Genomic DNA, 16,330 nt, shown 5'->3' on the forward strand with positions numbered 1-16,330 from the left:
CTCCCAACCATCCTCTCTCCTTACTTTGAGCAATGGGTCTGCAAGTGAATGAGACACACTGCCAAGTTCCACCCAGAGCAACATGAATGACTGTTGGACAAACCGAAAGCAGAAGTTTGCCCCACAACCTCAAAGAGATATTAGTGGGCAATTCTACACCACATAATGGTTTGGTAAATGTTAATGGCATTTTTTAGGAAGTGTCATCGAAAGAGGAGACGATAACTCTGATTCATACTATGTAATTATCCAGCTGCTCTACTCTGTATGCTGGATATTTGCCACCAAGATTATTTGTTTTAGTTACTATTTAAAATAAACATGGCTAATTCCTGCATATGTTTCCAGAATTCCTTGCTTATTTATAATGAATTCCATCATTCAATACTTTTTTTTAGGCAAGGCAGAAAGGGATTTTGGTAGGGGGTTACTCTTAAGAGAGTCAATGAATTCTGGTCATCACTGGGTTTAGTTTCCAGTTCTCACAACACAACAATCCAACACACAGTATCTCCAAGAAATTTCCATTTCCAGCCAATGGACAATTCTCTGTATGTGAGTTTCATTTTCTATCGATTTTCATAAAGAAAGACAATAAAAGGTACAAAAAGGTAAATGATTTACAGTTTGTATGTGTTTTGAAATACCTCGTTTTTCATACGTTATCCCAATAGAATTATGCAATGACAGCTTATCAAAGCTGCGAGACCAGACAATACGAAGTCAGAAAATACTACACAAACGTTCTTCTGCAGAATAAACCCTTATGCTACAATGCCTACGGAAGATGGAGAAAGCAGAAGTAATTCTCTCAGGGCCCATTCTTGCAGTCCTTATTCAGGCAAAACTCCCACTGAACACATACTGTAGGCCAGGGTGGGCAAACTATGGTCCGGAGGCCGCATCCAGCCCTCCAGACGTTTTAATCTGGCCCTCGAGTTCCCACCGGAGAGCCGGGTCCAGGGCTTGCCCTGCTCCATACAGCTCCCAGAAGCAGCAGAATGTCCCCCCTCCAGCTTCTATGCACAGGGGCAATCATGGGGCTGCCCCTGCCCCAAGCACCACCCTCGCAGATCCCATTGGCAGGGAACCACAGCCAATGGGAGCTGTAAGGGTGGCACCTGTGGATGGGGCAGCTGCGGGGATGAGCCTCCGTGTAGGAGCCAGAGGGGGGACATGCTGCTGCTTCTGGAAGCTGATCGAGGTAAGCACCCCCCTGAGCCTGCACCCCTGGCCCCCTCCCATGCCCCAACCCCCTACCCCAGCCCTTATCCCCCTCCCGCCCTCTGAACCCCTCGGTCCCAGCCCAGAGGACCCTCCGGCACCCCAACCCCCTCATCCCCAGCCCCATCCCAGAGCCTGCACCCCCAGCTGGAGCCCTTACCCTCCTGTATCCCAACCCGCAATTTCATGAGCATTCATGGCCCGCCATATAATTTCCATACCCAGATGTGGCCCTCAGGCCAAAAGGTTTGCCCACCCCGCTGTATGCTAACTGAAGTGAGCTGAGAGAAAGGGTGGGATTAGAGTCCAACAATTTTCCACCCTCATTCACCAGGGCCTTTGGTTGGAATAGACGTAATTTAACAACCTTCTAAAAGGGCCCTTTTTCTAGGGACTGATTTGATCTCTCTCTTTTATTGCTATTGAACGGTTCAGTTTGAGTACAAACTTCCAAGGCAGCATACGAGTTCCTTGCATACCCTGGGGCAAATGAAATTCAGTTGTGGGGAAAATGGCACACTGAATCCACAGTTTCAAGTTTCCTGGGTCAGATAATGCAGTGGTAATGGAGCAGGGGCTTATTGCGACAGTCATTTAGTAATCGTTCCGTCAGAACTCAGGACAGGATGGGAACAGGCCCACGTACCTAGGAGCACCTTCTGTACAAACTCTCTCATCTTTCCCTGCATCTCCAATCGCTCCCAAGTAAGTTAGTGCAGAGCCGGATGGGTAGGAGAGAGCAGGGGTGTTATGTTTCTGGTTCTAAGGCACGACAGTTCATGGGAACTTCTACTGTGGCTGTTTGACATATCTGAAATTTCATGTGTGTGAGACACACACTTTTTGGCTACAGTAAGGAATTTCAACTTCTAAACAAAGTCACCCATCCAAGTACTGACAAATCTGCCCACCCCCAGATCCTATTTAGCTTGGGAGTTTAAGAGAGTTCATAGCACAACAGGGAATATATTTGGCAGAAACTTGACATATCCCATTGTTGGGACAGGCCTGTACCCAGATTTTTTTCAGAAAATAATGTTTCCCTATAACCTCATTTCAAATAACATTTTCCGCCCCTTCCCCTTCACCCTTTGCTCCACCCCAAAAATGTCTGTCATGTTTCAGCTATTTATGCCAGCTAGCAAGCTTCTGAAAGGGAGACTTCAAGGCCTAGACCGAAGACTTGAGCGACTCTGTTCTCCTGAACCTTCTCCTCAAGTTCGTCAGCTCTCAAGCTGTTCTACAAGTTAGCACGGGGCGCTCCTGCTATCCAACATCCCATTGTTACAGGGTCCCTTTGCCTCAGACTTTATTGGTTTTATTTAAGATGGGCCCAGCTCAAGTTCTAGATGCACGTATACATTTTATCAGTCAAAAATCAATACAAATGTCTTTGACCAATGTCCAAATTAAAAGCCCCCAAATCTCACCACCAGCCTCCCAAATCAACACTCTCTCACTCCCCCCTCGCACACTTGATAAAGTTGGAAGTGATATGGTGCAGATATCCCAGCCCTGAAGGAACGGGGCACTATTCTCCCTGTTTCATGAAACTCGATTCCTTCAATTTATTGCACAATCAGAAGGAATCAATCTGGTTTTTCACATACTGTGCCCCATTTCCTCCTCTCCCACTCCAAGCAAAGAGGCACACGGGAAAGGGATAGGGAGATTATCAGGAAGAAATATCGCAAGAGCCCCAGAACAGGCATGATGGAGAAAGTTCCACAGACACTAATGACCTGATCCTGAGAGGTGGTAGGCAGCCATAGTTCCCACTGGGGTACAATCAAACCTTGAGATGAAGGAAACAGGAACAGCAGGTACACTGGGAAGAAAAGACCGACGGCCAGTTTTCCTGATTGTAGCTGGAAATAACATTGGCATAATCTTCCCAAAGATAGTGTAGTTCCCAAAATGTTACCACTCCTCACAATGCTGGAGATTCGCTGACATCTCTCAGCCACAAACCAAAAAAGAGGCCCTGTCATCTCACTGCATCCCAGAAAGAGAGAGTTGTTCTTCAGGTTGCATGTGTTATTGCTTCTCTAGAGGGCATGCTGGGGTCAGGTGGTTCTAGGATTCTCTAGTTTGTGTGTTCTTACTCCCACTGCCTCAGAGCTCGCAGTGATCCCACATTTAAAAAGAAACTCCGAACTCCCACTTGGAGTAACGTATCTATATTACGGGAGGAAGAGACGCATTAGATTTGCACTGCCAGAAACAGCAATGCCTTTGGAAAAGCTGATACTTTTCCAGCAGACATTTGTTCTGCGCATAAGAGTTAAAACACTCTTCTCTGTAGCCTGACAGATTGTGGGTCAGAGAAGGATGAGCTTGTGCAGGTCACTTGGGGATAGATTGTGGCTCAGAAATGCAGCCAGCAGTGCCAACCTCACTCGGAGGAGAACAGTAAGGGAGATCATTTCCCATCCACCCTGCTCAGGCAAGTGCACACCCCAGCTAGAAGATCTAGCCAGTGCATGGAAGGGAATATGCTGCACACTCCGATTCGGAGTGGCAGATCTGCAGCTGCACTTGCCTCCTGATCTGTTACCAATTTTAAAACTCACTTCTTTTTGAAGTTCCTGTTTGAATAATCTCACTCTTCCAAACTGAGCACAAGGTCAAAGGTAAACACTCAAGTTGGACAATAAGAACAGACTAGTCAGTTCCTCTCGAGGGCTCCCAAATCCTAGCAAAATGCTGCAGTGGGCTGGGTTATAAAATCTGCAGGAGAATGTTTGTATCCAAATAAAAATTATTTTCACTGGAATTGTTTAAGTCGTGGGAATATTTCTGAAATGTTCTTTTCAAAAATATCCAACCTAAGTTTGGGGCCTGCATTGCCCCAACAGTGGCCTTTTCATTGGCAATTGTTCAGTCCTAAACTGGATACACGTGGCTTTCTCCCTTCTATGCTCAACCTGTTCCTCATGCCCAAATCATTCTGTGAGGCCACACAAGACAGTGTTTGACAGCAGAACCCTTTTCATGGAGAGGAACTGTGATATCTCAAACACCAGACTGTGAAGTGACTACAGGCAATAGGCAGGAGGATACCAGCTGTTAAGGAGAAAACTCCTGTTGAAACAAAACCAGCAGTGAAGGCAATGTAGAAAGTCCTGCAAGACTCATCCAATACTGGTGAAACCTTAGAGATATTTTAAAAGGTTTCTCCTGGTGGTTCCTCGTGGTCATTAGCTACACAAATGAACAGGTGACAACAATACAACAGCACTCATAGTTCTTCCAACAGGCAACAATCGTTGGACTCTCTTAAATGTCTGCCAAAATCAAACAGGCACATGAGGTTAGCAGCAAAAATTCCACCACCAGGGCCGCCCAGGCCTGGGATTCAGGGGGCCTGGGGTCTTCGGCAGTGGGGGGCTCCCGCCACCGAAGACCCGGCACTTTGGCAGCGGGTCCCGGGGTGGAAGGACCCCCCGCCGTGTGTCTTCGGTGCACTTCAGCGGCGGTTCCCGGAGCGGAAGGACCCCCCGCCGCCAAATTGCCGCCGAAGACCCGGAGCAGAAGCAGCTCCGGGGCCCAGGCCCCGCAAGAGTTTTCCAGGACCCCCGGAGCCAGTGAAGGACCCCGCTCCAAGGGCCCCAAAAAACTCCGGGTGGCTCTGTATACAACTCAGGTATACCTACGCGCAAATCACCAGTTATTATTCCAACTGGTCTCCAGCGTACATAAATCCCCAATCTGTGCAGTCACAGTATTTGCACATATAGATTAGGGATGACATTTTCAAAATCCAGGGCCTAGGGGACTGACAAGACAACAGCTGCCCAAACAGTCACTGTTAAGGCTGAATATCAGGCCTGACACATTGGCTCTAACTCATACTAATGCGCCATTCTGAGGGCACATGACTGCCTGAGTTAAGGTCAAAGTGACTTACATTAATTGATAGGTGCAAATGCAGTATTAGTGGGTTAATCGGACTCTTAACTATGTTACTTGTTGAAATGAAATTAGCCAGACTCTTTGGACTATTTTTAATTGTAGGTCTCCAAATTTTGTCCCATTTTAAGCTCCATTTACTCTACCCCTTTTCTTCAGTGCCTGCTCTCCCACTTCTTTCCCTCCCACGTGTTTTAACTCTCTCCAGACCCATTGCATTTCCCTGCCACTGTTATCCTCCTTCTGCTTTGCTTCTTACATTTCCTGCACATGGTGATTGGCTGTTGCACAGCAGATATACCAACATGCTTTTACTACTGTACGCTGGCACAGCACTGGCAATCAATCACATGTGTCACCTCTTAAGCACAGGATGGCTTGGGGGACTGATAATGAAATTAATATTTTTCATGTATAGGATGTTGGTTCAAGTGCATCCCAGCTCAGTAACATCTGATGGATATTTAGTAATTTATATGAAATGAACTGCTGGGCTCAGTCCAATTCCCAGGGGAGAGATATCTGCATCACAAACCAGCTGGGTGGTTTTTATTTGTTAACCGTGTCAATAGACACACCAGGGTAGCAATGGGCACAGAGACTGAACCATCCTCCCCTATGTATGACTTCCAAGTCAGAGCTGGAGCACATTGATGGAAAACTAGTGCTGCCAATGCCTGTGCTGTAACTGTTGTGTGGATCAACAGAGGACTACAGTCTCCAAGACTGTGAAGCCAACATCTCTTACAAGCACTATATTTACAAGAACAAAAGCACTCTTGAGCACTGATGGTGTGATTCTGCAGCCTAGAATGAAGGCAGTCTTAAATGCAGCTTTCTGTGGGTGAATTTTCTTTTCACTTGTTTTTGTTGATTATTTCTAATAGTACTACTTCACAGGAACTTCATTGTGTTGGAGGGGGCTGTTAAGACACGGTGGAGAACTATATTGGAGAAGTATGCAATTGGGGAGTTTTTAAATATAGATTCTTAATTTGAAGAGTCGTAACACAGTAAGGTGTCAGTGTCAACTAACTGATGGCACCATTACACTATACAATCCCTAAGACTATTTAATCAGATTGCTTTTTCAGGACTCTGGACTTAGAGCGTCACAGTCATTCTGAAAGAAATTAGCCTCATTGCTCCTTAGCAATAAGGAACTATTATCATCTGAACTTTACAGTTGAGGAAGTGTGCCATAGAGAGGTTAGGTGTCTTAACCAAGGTGACAACATCTATAGCAGAGCTGGGAGTAGGACTCAGCTCTCACAACACAACACTTTAACCACACAATCACTCTTCTTCCATAGGTGTTGTCTCATGTAACAGAGCGTCTAGGCAGGTCCACTGTCAACATGGGGAGGAAGTGGTCGGAGCTCTTCCAATACACCTCAACCCCAATATAACGCGACCCGATATAACACGGTAAAGCAGCGCTCCAGGGGGCGGGGCTGCGTGCTCCAGCAGAACAAAGCAAGTTCGATATAACGCGGTTTCACCTAACGCGGTAAGATGTTTTGGCTCCTGAGGACAGCGTTATATCGGGGTAGAGGTGTATAAATTAGAAACCACATGAGATTTTTAGTTCTCCCCTCCCTGTTTCTTTCAAGTATAAAATGCTCTCTCCTGCTACTTGGGCAATACTGAGACCACCTGATGTAGCATCCCTGGCCTTTAGATAGGGCCGGATTTTCAAAAGAGCTCAGTTACCATTCAGGCACCTAAAGGCCAATTTTCAATGGCAGCTGCTGGGCACTGATCTCTTCTGAAAATTCAGCCACTTCATGTAGGTGCCTAAATGGGAGCTGAGCTCTTTTGGAAGTCTGGCTCTACCTAAAGGTCAGCTATTTATTATTAAAGAAAGGCTCACCCCACAAGGTGCAGGTATGAACCCTGTTTTCTCACAAGTTCAGTGAGTGCTGCATCTGTTGTTCCAGCTTAATCCTATCTGTAATTATTATTGATTCGTTTTAAACCAGGTCAGTGTTAATGTCACACATACACAGCAAGCTAATGTTCTAGAAATTCTTACATAAATATCAAACAGGGAAAAATTACATCCCCATTCCACATAAATGATTCTGTTTCCATTCTCCACTTCTACCCCATCCCTCTAAAAAAAAAAAAAAATCTTGAAACATCTAATTTTAAAAAACAAAGCTGTACTTGCATTATGTGAACTTTAAACAATTTACAGTTTTTCAATTACATTGAAAGGGAATTTCTCTCCCTGTGGCCCAAGTATCACTTTTAAAAATTCACTCTCCAGCTGAGAAATTTTATGCCAGGTTGCCGAGCAATGAAGCAGAGCTGAAGACTCTTGGTAGAAAGGATTATACATACAAAACAGTAGAAGGAACTTATCTGTGTTAGCACAACTGACTAACACATAGTTAGTTGTCTATAATTCAAGTGACCATTGCTTACAGCCTCATTTATTTAGCAACATCAAAATGCAAAACGGTGCGTTTAGGGGACTATGCTATGTAATGTGGTGAAGACATTTTCCGTTCTCAAAAAGGTAGAAAGATACATCATCAGTCTGTTTATTTAGGGTACCCTTCCAACACAATTTTAAGCCTTTGACAAAAAACAGCTTTAAGCCAACAGATTTCTGTCAGATCAACTTCTGGTAGCAATTATCCAGCATGTACTGCCGCCCTTCTATTCCTCACCTAAGTCATGTTTCAGATTTATTATACAATATTCTTTGTACATTGACTCAAGAACAAAGATAAAACATAAGTACTCTTTAAAAAAGCACCTTCAAGCACAAGGCTAATTTTTCTTTGTGCCAATTACTCTTTATGGTAAAATATAATGTTAGCTATGGAGAGCAAGCCTTTGGCAGTGTTTCAAGACATCTACATACAACTGGTATCCAAACAATTCTTCTTATTGTAAACAAGACCTTAACTCACTTTATTTATTTTTCTCATCCCTATATAAATACATACCTATGAACACATGAATATTCAACTTCCTTTGTGAGCATATTTGGCATCACAATGATATTCACAAACTATAAACATCTTTATGAATCAATCATTTAAGCCTCAAACCACACATTGAAACTATACAATAGGCTGGATGGAAATTTTCTTCTGAAATGTATAGTGTATCCTTAAATCCATTGCAGAGTGACCATTTGTTTGCTGGAAGCATATTTCTGCATCTGTGAAATGAAGCTTCAATACCAACATCTGCCATTTGGCTCTGAGCCTACACCCACACTTTATATTGTGATTTTATGTATGTAACATCCCACCTGTTCACTACATGTCTATAATCTATTCTTTCAAAACAAGCATATCAAAACATTTCAGTGGTATTTGTAGAAATGTTGCAATGTTTCTCTAAAACTTCCAACCTAACATTAAGACACACACTAAATCATAGCTGATATTGTTTATAAAAGTGCAGGCCAAACTGTAAATTAATTTGATCATCCAGAAGCACCCACAAGATTGGTTATAGAAATATCCTTTGCTTCTTTCTTGTTTAGATGCCAACATTTACACAATTAAGGATTTGCAAGGGCCAAACACATCTGCCAACTAAACAAACGTTTGCTATATTCTAGATAAGATAATGGCATGCACAGGAGTTCAACAATCAGCTTTTTTCTTTTATTCTGAAGAAAACAATTATTTGTTGTAGAAAACACTGAGTAGGATTTATAGCTGTACAAAACAGCAACATCTCATGGTTGAGAAACAGAGATTTAACTTTTTTTTTATAGGGATAAATGAAAAGTGACCCAGAGAAAGAATGAATCAGCACTACAATATACAACCCAAGTTAAAGGCCAGATTTTGTCTTCCTTGGGTTGATTTAAATGGAACTGCCCAAGAAGCAGTGTGGTGCTTAATGTGAATTACAGAATATAGTACTTACAAATATTTTGCCCCAGGACAAGTTCAAAGAGGGCATGATTCTGCCACCCTTAATCATGCCAAGCTGTACTTTACACCATGAGCAGAATAACAAAGGATATTTATCTATCTCCAGCCCCCTGAGATTGTATCAGAGTGACTCCCCTCAGAGCAGGATTGGGCCCAGAATGATCTGACTGCCTTTCTAGCCTGCTGGGGTCTGGCTCTTCATTACTGGATGGAGACTCTCCACCTACATTCAGCAGGACTGTCCCTTTGTTGTGTCAGAACTTGCGAAATGTAACAGAAGAACCTTTCGGGTTTGTAGAGTTAAACATTGCAACAGGTCTGCAAACACCCAGCTCTGCACAGACCCAGGATCACCTCCCCGCCCCGGATCACCTCTTTCAGCTCAGCACTCGCCACTCCCGGCGAAAGCCCAACGGGGGATCAGTTCCCGATCCCCGCGTACTACCAACGCCAGGCGCCCCGCTGTCACCGCCCCGCTCCCCTTGTCCCTCCTGCAGCCGGAGTCCCAGAGCATCCCGCTGCAGCAGAGCTCAGACGGGGAGGGCGCGGGTCCGGGCTTTACCCCAAGCTGGGGCTCAGAGCCGGGGCTCGCTGGCAGAACCGCCGCCGGGCACGGGAGAGAGGGACCCACGGGAGAGCGGGCTGGGCGCCCCGGGGCTGCCGGAGAGCCGGGACCCCCGGCCGCAAGCTCGCTGCCGCGGAGGCTGAGCCCTGCTCCGGGCTGCGCCCCCCTCCTCCGCCCTCGGAGCCAGAGGCGGGCAGCGGCGGCCGGTGCGGCCCCAGCGCGGCTCCCCCCAAACTCCCCGTGCGCCCTGGCACAAAGCGGCGAGTGACACATCATCTCCCGCCCCGCCTGCAGCCCGGGCTGGGGGCGAGCTGCCCGGAGCCGCCGGGCAGCGCCGAGCGCGGCTTCGCACTCACGCAGAAGCGCTCCAGGTCCGTGGCAGCCATGGCTGGAGCGGGGGGTCCTGCGGCGGGTCTCTGGCCGGGAAACTGCCTTGCCGGAGCCCCGCTCTTCTCCCCGGATCGATGCGGCTGAATGAATCCAATATGGCCACTTCCTGGAAACTCCCCTTTGCGGGCTGGAGAGGCCAAGCGGAGCCGCCCTCAGCCCCCCCAGCCTGGGGGGAGCCAGCCAGGGAGCGGGGCTCAGGGCCACCGCAAAGACACCCTCCCCCGCGCCCCTTCAGCCCGAGCGCCTCTGCAAAAGGGGCCGGGGGGCACCCGGGCTGTGGTCGCCGCGGCTGTGCCGCCCCGTGGGTGGGGGGGATGCTGGGAGTTGTAGTCCCGCGCCCTTGCGGACCCTGTGCCGGAGACGGGTTAATTTTAGTACTGGGCGCAGCCAGTGGCATCAGTACACGGGCTTCGAGGGCCCGGAGCCACCTTCCCCTGGGGAGCCGCCGAGAACCCCAGCGAGCCTGAGTAGAACGGGGAGCCCTGCCCGCCTCCCTCCTCGCTGGAATGTGCGGGCTGCACCAGAGGGTTGGCTCCGCCCGGGCATGGCCAGGAGAGAACGTGCTCCTGCCACAGGCCGCTGGAGGCGCGAAGGAGGCCCTGGCCATTTAGCTGTAATAGTGAAGCAAGCAGGTGAGTAACCAGGCCTGCCAGGAGGCGGAGGAGTCCAGTCACATCACAGAGAGGGGAAGTGCTCTGGAGTAAGGCTTTCTGCTGGGTTCTCCCACTGCATCTTGTCTTGCCAGCTTGTAAATTGTTTGGCGCATGGAGAGTGGCGACTTGCGCAGGGCTAAAACTTAACAAATAATGCCTTGTAATTATATTATTAGCAGGACTGGTACTATAACACCGACAGACCCCAGTTGTCAGCCACGGGATCAAACCGGGGACCTCAGTGCATGGCCAAGTGGCTCTTAGCTAAGGCTATAGAGCAGACTCATTTAACGCCCTCTCTCTAAGTGGTCTCAGATGGGACAGAACACCACTCCCAGGAGGCGTGTGGGTTACATACTTCCCCTGGCTGAGGAAGCACATCCTGAATATCAGAGACTTCCCAGTTAAAATCCTGGACAAGCCTCCACTTGTAACGCCAACAGACCATGGTTGTCCGGATCATACCTGGGGCCTCTGGAGCTTAGTGCATGAGCCTCTCCCACATGAGCTAAAAGCCCACTGGCTGTTAGCTAAGGCTGTAGAGCAAACTCATTAATCTCTCTCTTTAAGTGGTCTCGGTGCCACTAGATGGGACAGAACACCACACCCAGGAGGTGTGTGGGTTACAGTAGCACGACCTGTATTGAGGTTGCCCGGCACATCCCATGATAAGATCCTGTTTTCAGTTGCTTATATCTTTGTCAAGCTTTGACCACTGAGGCTGAAATTTTTCATTCCTCATTTACTTCCCACCTTCCACTTTCTGCCACAAAGGAGGAAGGGATCGGACAGTTCTCCCCCTCCCCATTTGTAGCAGATGCCTAATTTTTTTTAACATTCTATTTCATGTATTTTGTTATCTGTTTCTGTGGCATGCCTAGCATGCTTTTGGGGTGTTTGAGAATAAATAATTATGTACCCACAAAAGCACACTGGTTTCAGCAGTGTCTTTTAAAAGAAGCTAAAACAATAATAGCTTCCCTTGCGCCTTCCATAAGAGGATCTAAAATGCTTTATGAACATTATTGAATTAAACCTCACAAACCTCTCCACCTCCCGCAGTTAAGTATGTAAGTATCACCACTAGTGAAACTTTCGAAGCGCTGAGCACTCAACCAATGAACAAATTAAAACTGAGACCATTGTTAGTTCCGTCACTGTCTATCTCACGGTTAGCTTGTACTCCACCAGTCTATTTGTTGTATGCACCTGTTACCTCTCATCTTATACTTAGATTGTACGCTCTTTGGAGAACGACCATCTTTGTGTTGTGTGTGTTTTACATGTGTTATCTGATCCCTGACTGGGGCCTCTTGGTACTACCACAGCATAAATAATAATAATGAGGTAATGTTACATTATACAATATTGAGCTGGTTTGCTGAGATACAGTAAGTATATAAAATCATGAGTTAATCCATATGATCCTTTATTCTTCCCATTGTTCCTGAATCATTTTGCAGGAGATCAGAGAAGCATGTGACTGTGCTTAAACTGGAGAAATAAAACCGCAGGATATGAAAATCAGAGGTAGCTGAGATAACTGGAGTGACTGGGGCAAGGGTCATCAGAAATAAGCATTCTAGTCTCTGTTGCAGAAACCAGGTTCTATGATGAAAGTGCTAGGATGTATTTTCCCTGCAGCAATTTGGAGGTATTTTCTAATTAGGTATCGTCCGAGTGAGCTGCACTGTGGATTACATCAAAGAAGGATGATAAGCCCAGTGCTTTTTGGCAGATATATTCCTTTGTCTTTCCTGACCCCATCTCCCGTTTGTACATTCACTTCCAAGCAGTTTCCTGCTCTGTTAATCTGCACTCTGACAGCAAGGCTGTCAAGATGTCATTTTTACAAGTTCTTTCCTGAATATGGGCTTTATCAAACACATTTATGGCCTGATCCTGAATACCCTCTACCAGGTTCATAACTTTATGCCTGTCAGTAGTCCCTTTCACTTTAATGGAACTAACCGTGGGCCTGATCCAATGTAGTTAATGTGAGTTATTCCACTGACTTCAGTGGGTGTTGGATTAAGTCCAAAATTGCTTACATACAAGACCAGGGCCTTCATTTGTATTTTTAAATGTAAGCTGAAAAAAAAAGGGTGCCAATGCCCTTTTTTGCTTTTTTTATGCTGTATAAAGTAGGCCTGCTTAGTTTATTTTCTCTCCCCGCCTCTCCCCCCCCCTCCGAAAAATAAAAAGTTCTGTTCTATAATTTTAGTACCTTAGAACTAACAAGGATACAAAGTCTTGTCTTCCCTGTGTTGCTAGAGGCTTTGAGAACTGGAGTGGGAACTGTCTCAGACCTCGACCAATGGTATAGGCTTGCTGAGTCCTTCGCCAACAAAGCTTTCCCCTCCCATTTGTTTGTCAGGAGTTTGAATTAAATAGATATTAGCACAAACCAGCAAAAATCCCACTAAAAGTCCCTTCCTCTCGCAGATGCTCAGATTGTTGTCTCCGCTTTCTTCTGGTGTCTCGTTCCCACAAGTTCTCCAGTCCTCCAAGGAATCCTCCAGCAAAAACAGGGAAGTCAGGACCTAATACTTCTAATGTGCACAAAAGGCAGATTTCTTAAAAAGGCAAAGAAGACCTTGGAAACCTTCTTTATTACATCACAAAGAAGCAAAATAAATTAATGAAAAAAACCACAAACTTTTCTTTTCTTTGCAGGTGATCTTTAAGGCCCCAATTTACCAAAGCCCTTAAAGTACTTGCTTAACTTTAAGTATATGCTTAATTCCCACTGAAGCCAATGTCTGTGCTTAAAGCACATACATAAGTGCTTTGCTGAATAGGGATGCACTTAGTAAATCAATTAAGATTCTTTCCCCCTGGTAAAACGAGCATGGTCCGAGGCCCATTAAAGCCTGTGGAAAGACTCTATTGACTTCAGTGGGCTTTGGATCAGGCACAAAGAAAGTAAAGATTGAGAGAAAAGGAGAGGAAGGAAAGGGAAAAATCCAGAGACATGGTAACTGGGTCAAGGGACCACCCTGTTGTAGCTGGGTCCTGTGACCTGATTGTATTTGTAGTGAAGATGGTGCCTGATTGTTGAAACATTTTCCCTTTCTGAGATTGATGCCTCTTCTCATGTTCTTTGGCTGCACCAAAAGGGGTGTCATTGATACGTGCTTTGCCCCAGGATCAGCACAGGATAAATGCCTAGAGAGACAGATAGACAGCATGAGGATTTTATTTTTAACACCTTATTATTTCAGAGGACACATTGTTCCTAAGGATAGGGAGCCTGATTCTCTATTCCTGTACACAAGCTTTACAGCAATGCAACTCTGTTAACTTCAATGGCTTTATGTTGGTGTAGAACTGGTGTAACAGACAGGAGACTCAGACCCATTAGGTTTCAAGACACCTATCATTCTGCAGATTGTTCTTAAGCACTCGGGAATTAAATGTATATTATTATTGAGTTGGGTGGGCGTTCCTTCCAGGGTCTTTAACTCTGGTGGAGTATTTCTGCCTACTGAATGTTATGCTTACTTAAGGCTAGATTGTGGATTTGTCACAAGCCCTGAGTAAGCTCGGCTGCCCCATGAAGAGAAGAGGGAGCCACTAGTGAGCCAAAGATTCACATTTTGGTCCCTGGTTCCCTCCTTGCCCTGGGAGAGGGAGAAGGGATCTGCACCAACCTTTTACTTGGTGCAGATTTCCTCTTTGCTCCAATCAGATGTGCTGGCAGAGGCATTGGGAGTAAGAGGGACAGGACTCCACCCACAGAAACAAAGGAGTAGCAGCAGCCCCACTGGGACAGTTTTATCCCCCGGCCCCGCACATTGTGACCTAGGATGCTGGTAGCCCATGCAGGAGAGAAAAGGAGGCACCGTATGGCCTTTTACTCCCCTGGGCAGGCACATTGAGCAAGTGACTGTCCTGCCCCTAATTTCCTAGCTTTCACATATATGCCATACCAAAGCCACATGCAGCCCTTTTGTACCTGGTTACATATTTTTCAGGGCTGGATAAAACCCTTGATCTTCCTGTATCATCTGCACAGGCCAAGATGGGGGCTGGATTTGATTTCTTCCACATTATTCAACACAGGCCAAACAAGTAAACATTCTGTGGACCTTAAATGGTTCCTTCCGCCTTTGTTTTACTGCAAGATGGCTTGAACTGGAGTGGCTTCACAATCGTTGCTTTAGCTTCAAGACCACTCAGGAGCTGAGTGGTTTTGAATATCATTAGTAATAGTGATAATACTTTGTGTTTATAAGATTGTTCAGAGGTGCTGAGCACTGATAGCTCCAGTTAAAGTCAATGGGAGCCGCAGGTGCTCAGCTCCTCTGAAAATCAGGCCCATTCTTCCCTCCTCACACACCTTGAGTTGTACTTTACTCCTTGGAGCAGTCCTAGCGAATTGCCCAAGGTCTGAAAGCGTGTAACCAGCATAGCTGGCAGGGGCGGCTCCATGCACCAGCGCACCAAGCGCGTGCCTGGGGCGGCAAGCCGTGGGGAGCGGGCTGCCAGTCGCCGTGAGGGCAGCAGTCAGGCAGCCTTCAGTATTTGTGGTAACGCAGATTTGGCGGCATGCCTGTGGGAGGTCTGCCGGTCCCGCGGCTTCAGAGGCAATTCGGCGGCGAGGACGCCGAATCCACGTTACCGGCAGACCTCCCGCAGGTGCGCAGCGGAAAGCCGCCCCGATAGCTGGGAACAGAACCCAATCCCCTGACTCCTAATCATAAAGGGCCACATTCTCCCACCCTCACTGAAGCTGATGCTGTGAGTAATCCCAACAATTTCAAGGAGTCACACTTGTGACTAAGGGGCTATTTACTGTGGGAAGAGGAGCAGGGGGCAGAATCAGGAGATTAATCTGTGTGGAACAACAGGCAATAATTTGAATAAATAGAAACTTTTGGTAACATGGAAAATATCACGTAAACGCTGCCTGCAGTTGTCCATTTAGTAATGTTCTTTTGAATTGGCCCTTGAGTTGCAGTGGAGCCTTACTCCTCCATCAGATAATGCCTTTTATCTCTAGATGTTTTGCCTCCTTCCCAGACTTTTGTTTGATTGTGTATTCATTGAAAGTTACTGCATTTCTCTCTGGAACAAAGGAAGAGCTCTTTGCCTTCACATAACTCACCCTTTGTTTCACAGGGAAATATCAACAAGGAAACTGGAAAATTGTGGCTTCGGTCATTCTTGTTGGATTTCATATAGGAGAAAAATCTACCTTTCCCCACTGAAGGTACAAATTTCATCAATGTCCAGTGCCATACAGATCAAAGGGAAATCTGCAATCTTCTCTAAAGCAGGATTCTCCTGTCCAACACTCCTTAGGCTGGAAGAAGATTGGAATCTTCCCTGCCCATTCATCCTTGCATTTTTCCTGCCTCTTCTCCTCTGTATTGCAATATGATGCCTCACCTTTCTTACAGTTCAGAGCAAAGTCACGTGGCTTCTTTGTTAAACAGCTTTAGAGTTCGTGTGCCAAGGAGCAGGAGTACTGGACTGGCAAGGCGTCCACCTTAACCCTGAAGATTCAACAGATAGTACTGTGATTGCACAGCCTGGATGTGGATGCTGGATTTCCCACTTCATTTTCGGGTGTTGCATCATTTGAAGTGTTGTAACCGTGCAATACTATTCTCCTTCCACTGAGGATAATGGCAAAATGCCCACTGTTAGGTGTGTTTGCTAAATTGGCAATA

The 16,330-nt window shown here is 46.3% G+C and overlaps 1 protein-coding gene across 1 annotated transcript in view; it reads right to left on the reverse strand.

Moving 5' to 3' along the window:
- Window positions 1–10,513, reverse strand: part of SEPTIN8 (septin 8) — a 62,625-nt gene extending 52,112 nt beyond the window's left edge. Inside the window, exon 1 of the mRNA XM_039485850.1 lies at window positions 9,966–10,513. Coding sequence (XP_039341784.1) covers window positions 9,966–9,995 — 30 coding nt within the window. The 5' untranslated portion in view covers window positions 9,996–10,513. The remainder of the gene's footprint in view (window positions 1–9,965) is intronic.
- Window positions 10,514–16,330: the final 5,817 nt, after the last annotated feature.

This window comes from Mauremys reevesii, linkage group 8 (assembly GCF_016161935.1).
Source record: "Mauremys reevesii isolate NIE-2019 linkage group 8, ASM1616193v1, whole genome shotgun sequence".
Lineage (NCBI taxonomy): Eukaryota > Metazoa > Chordata > Testudines > Geoemydidae > Mauremys > Mauremys reevesii.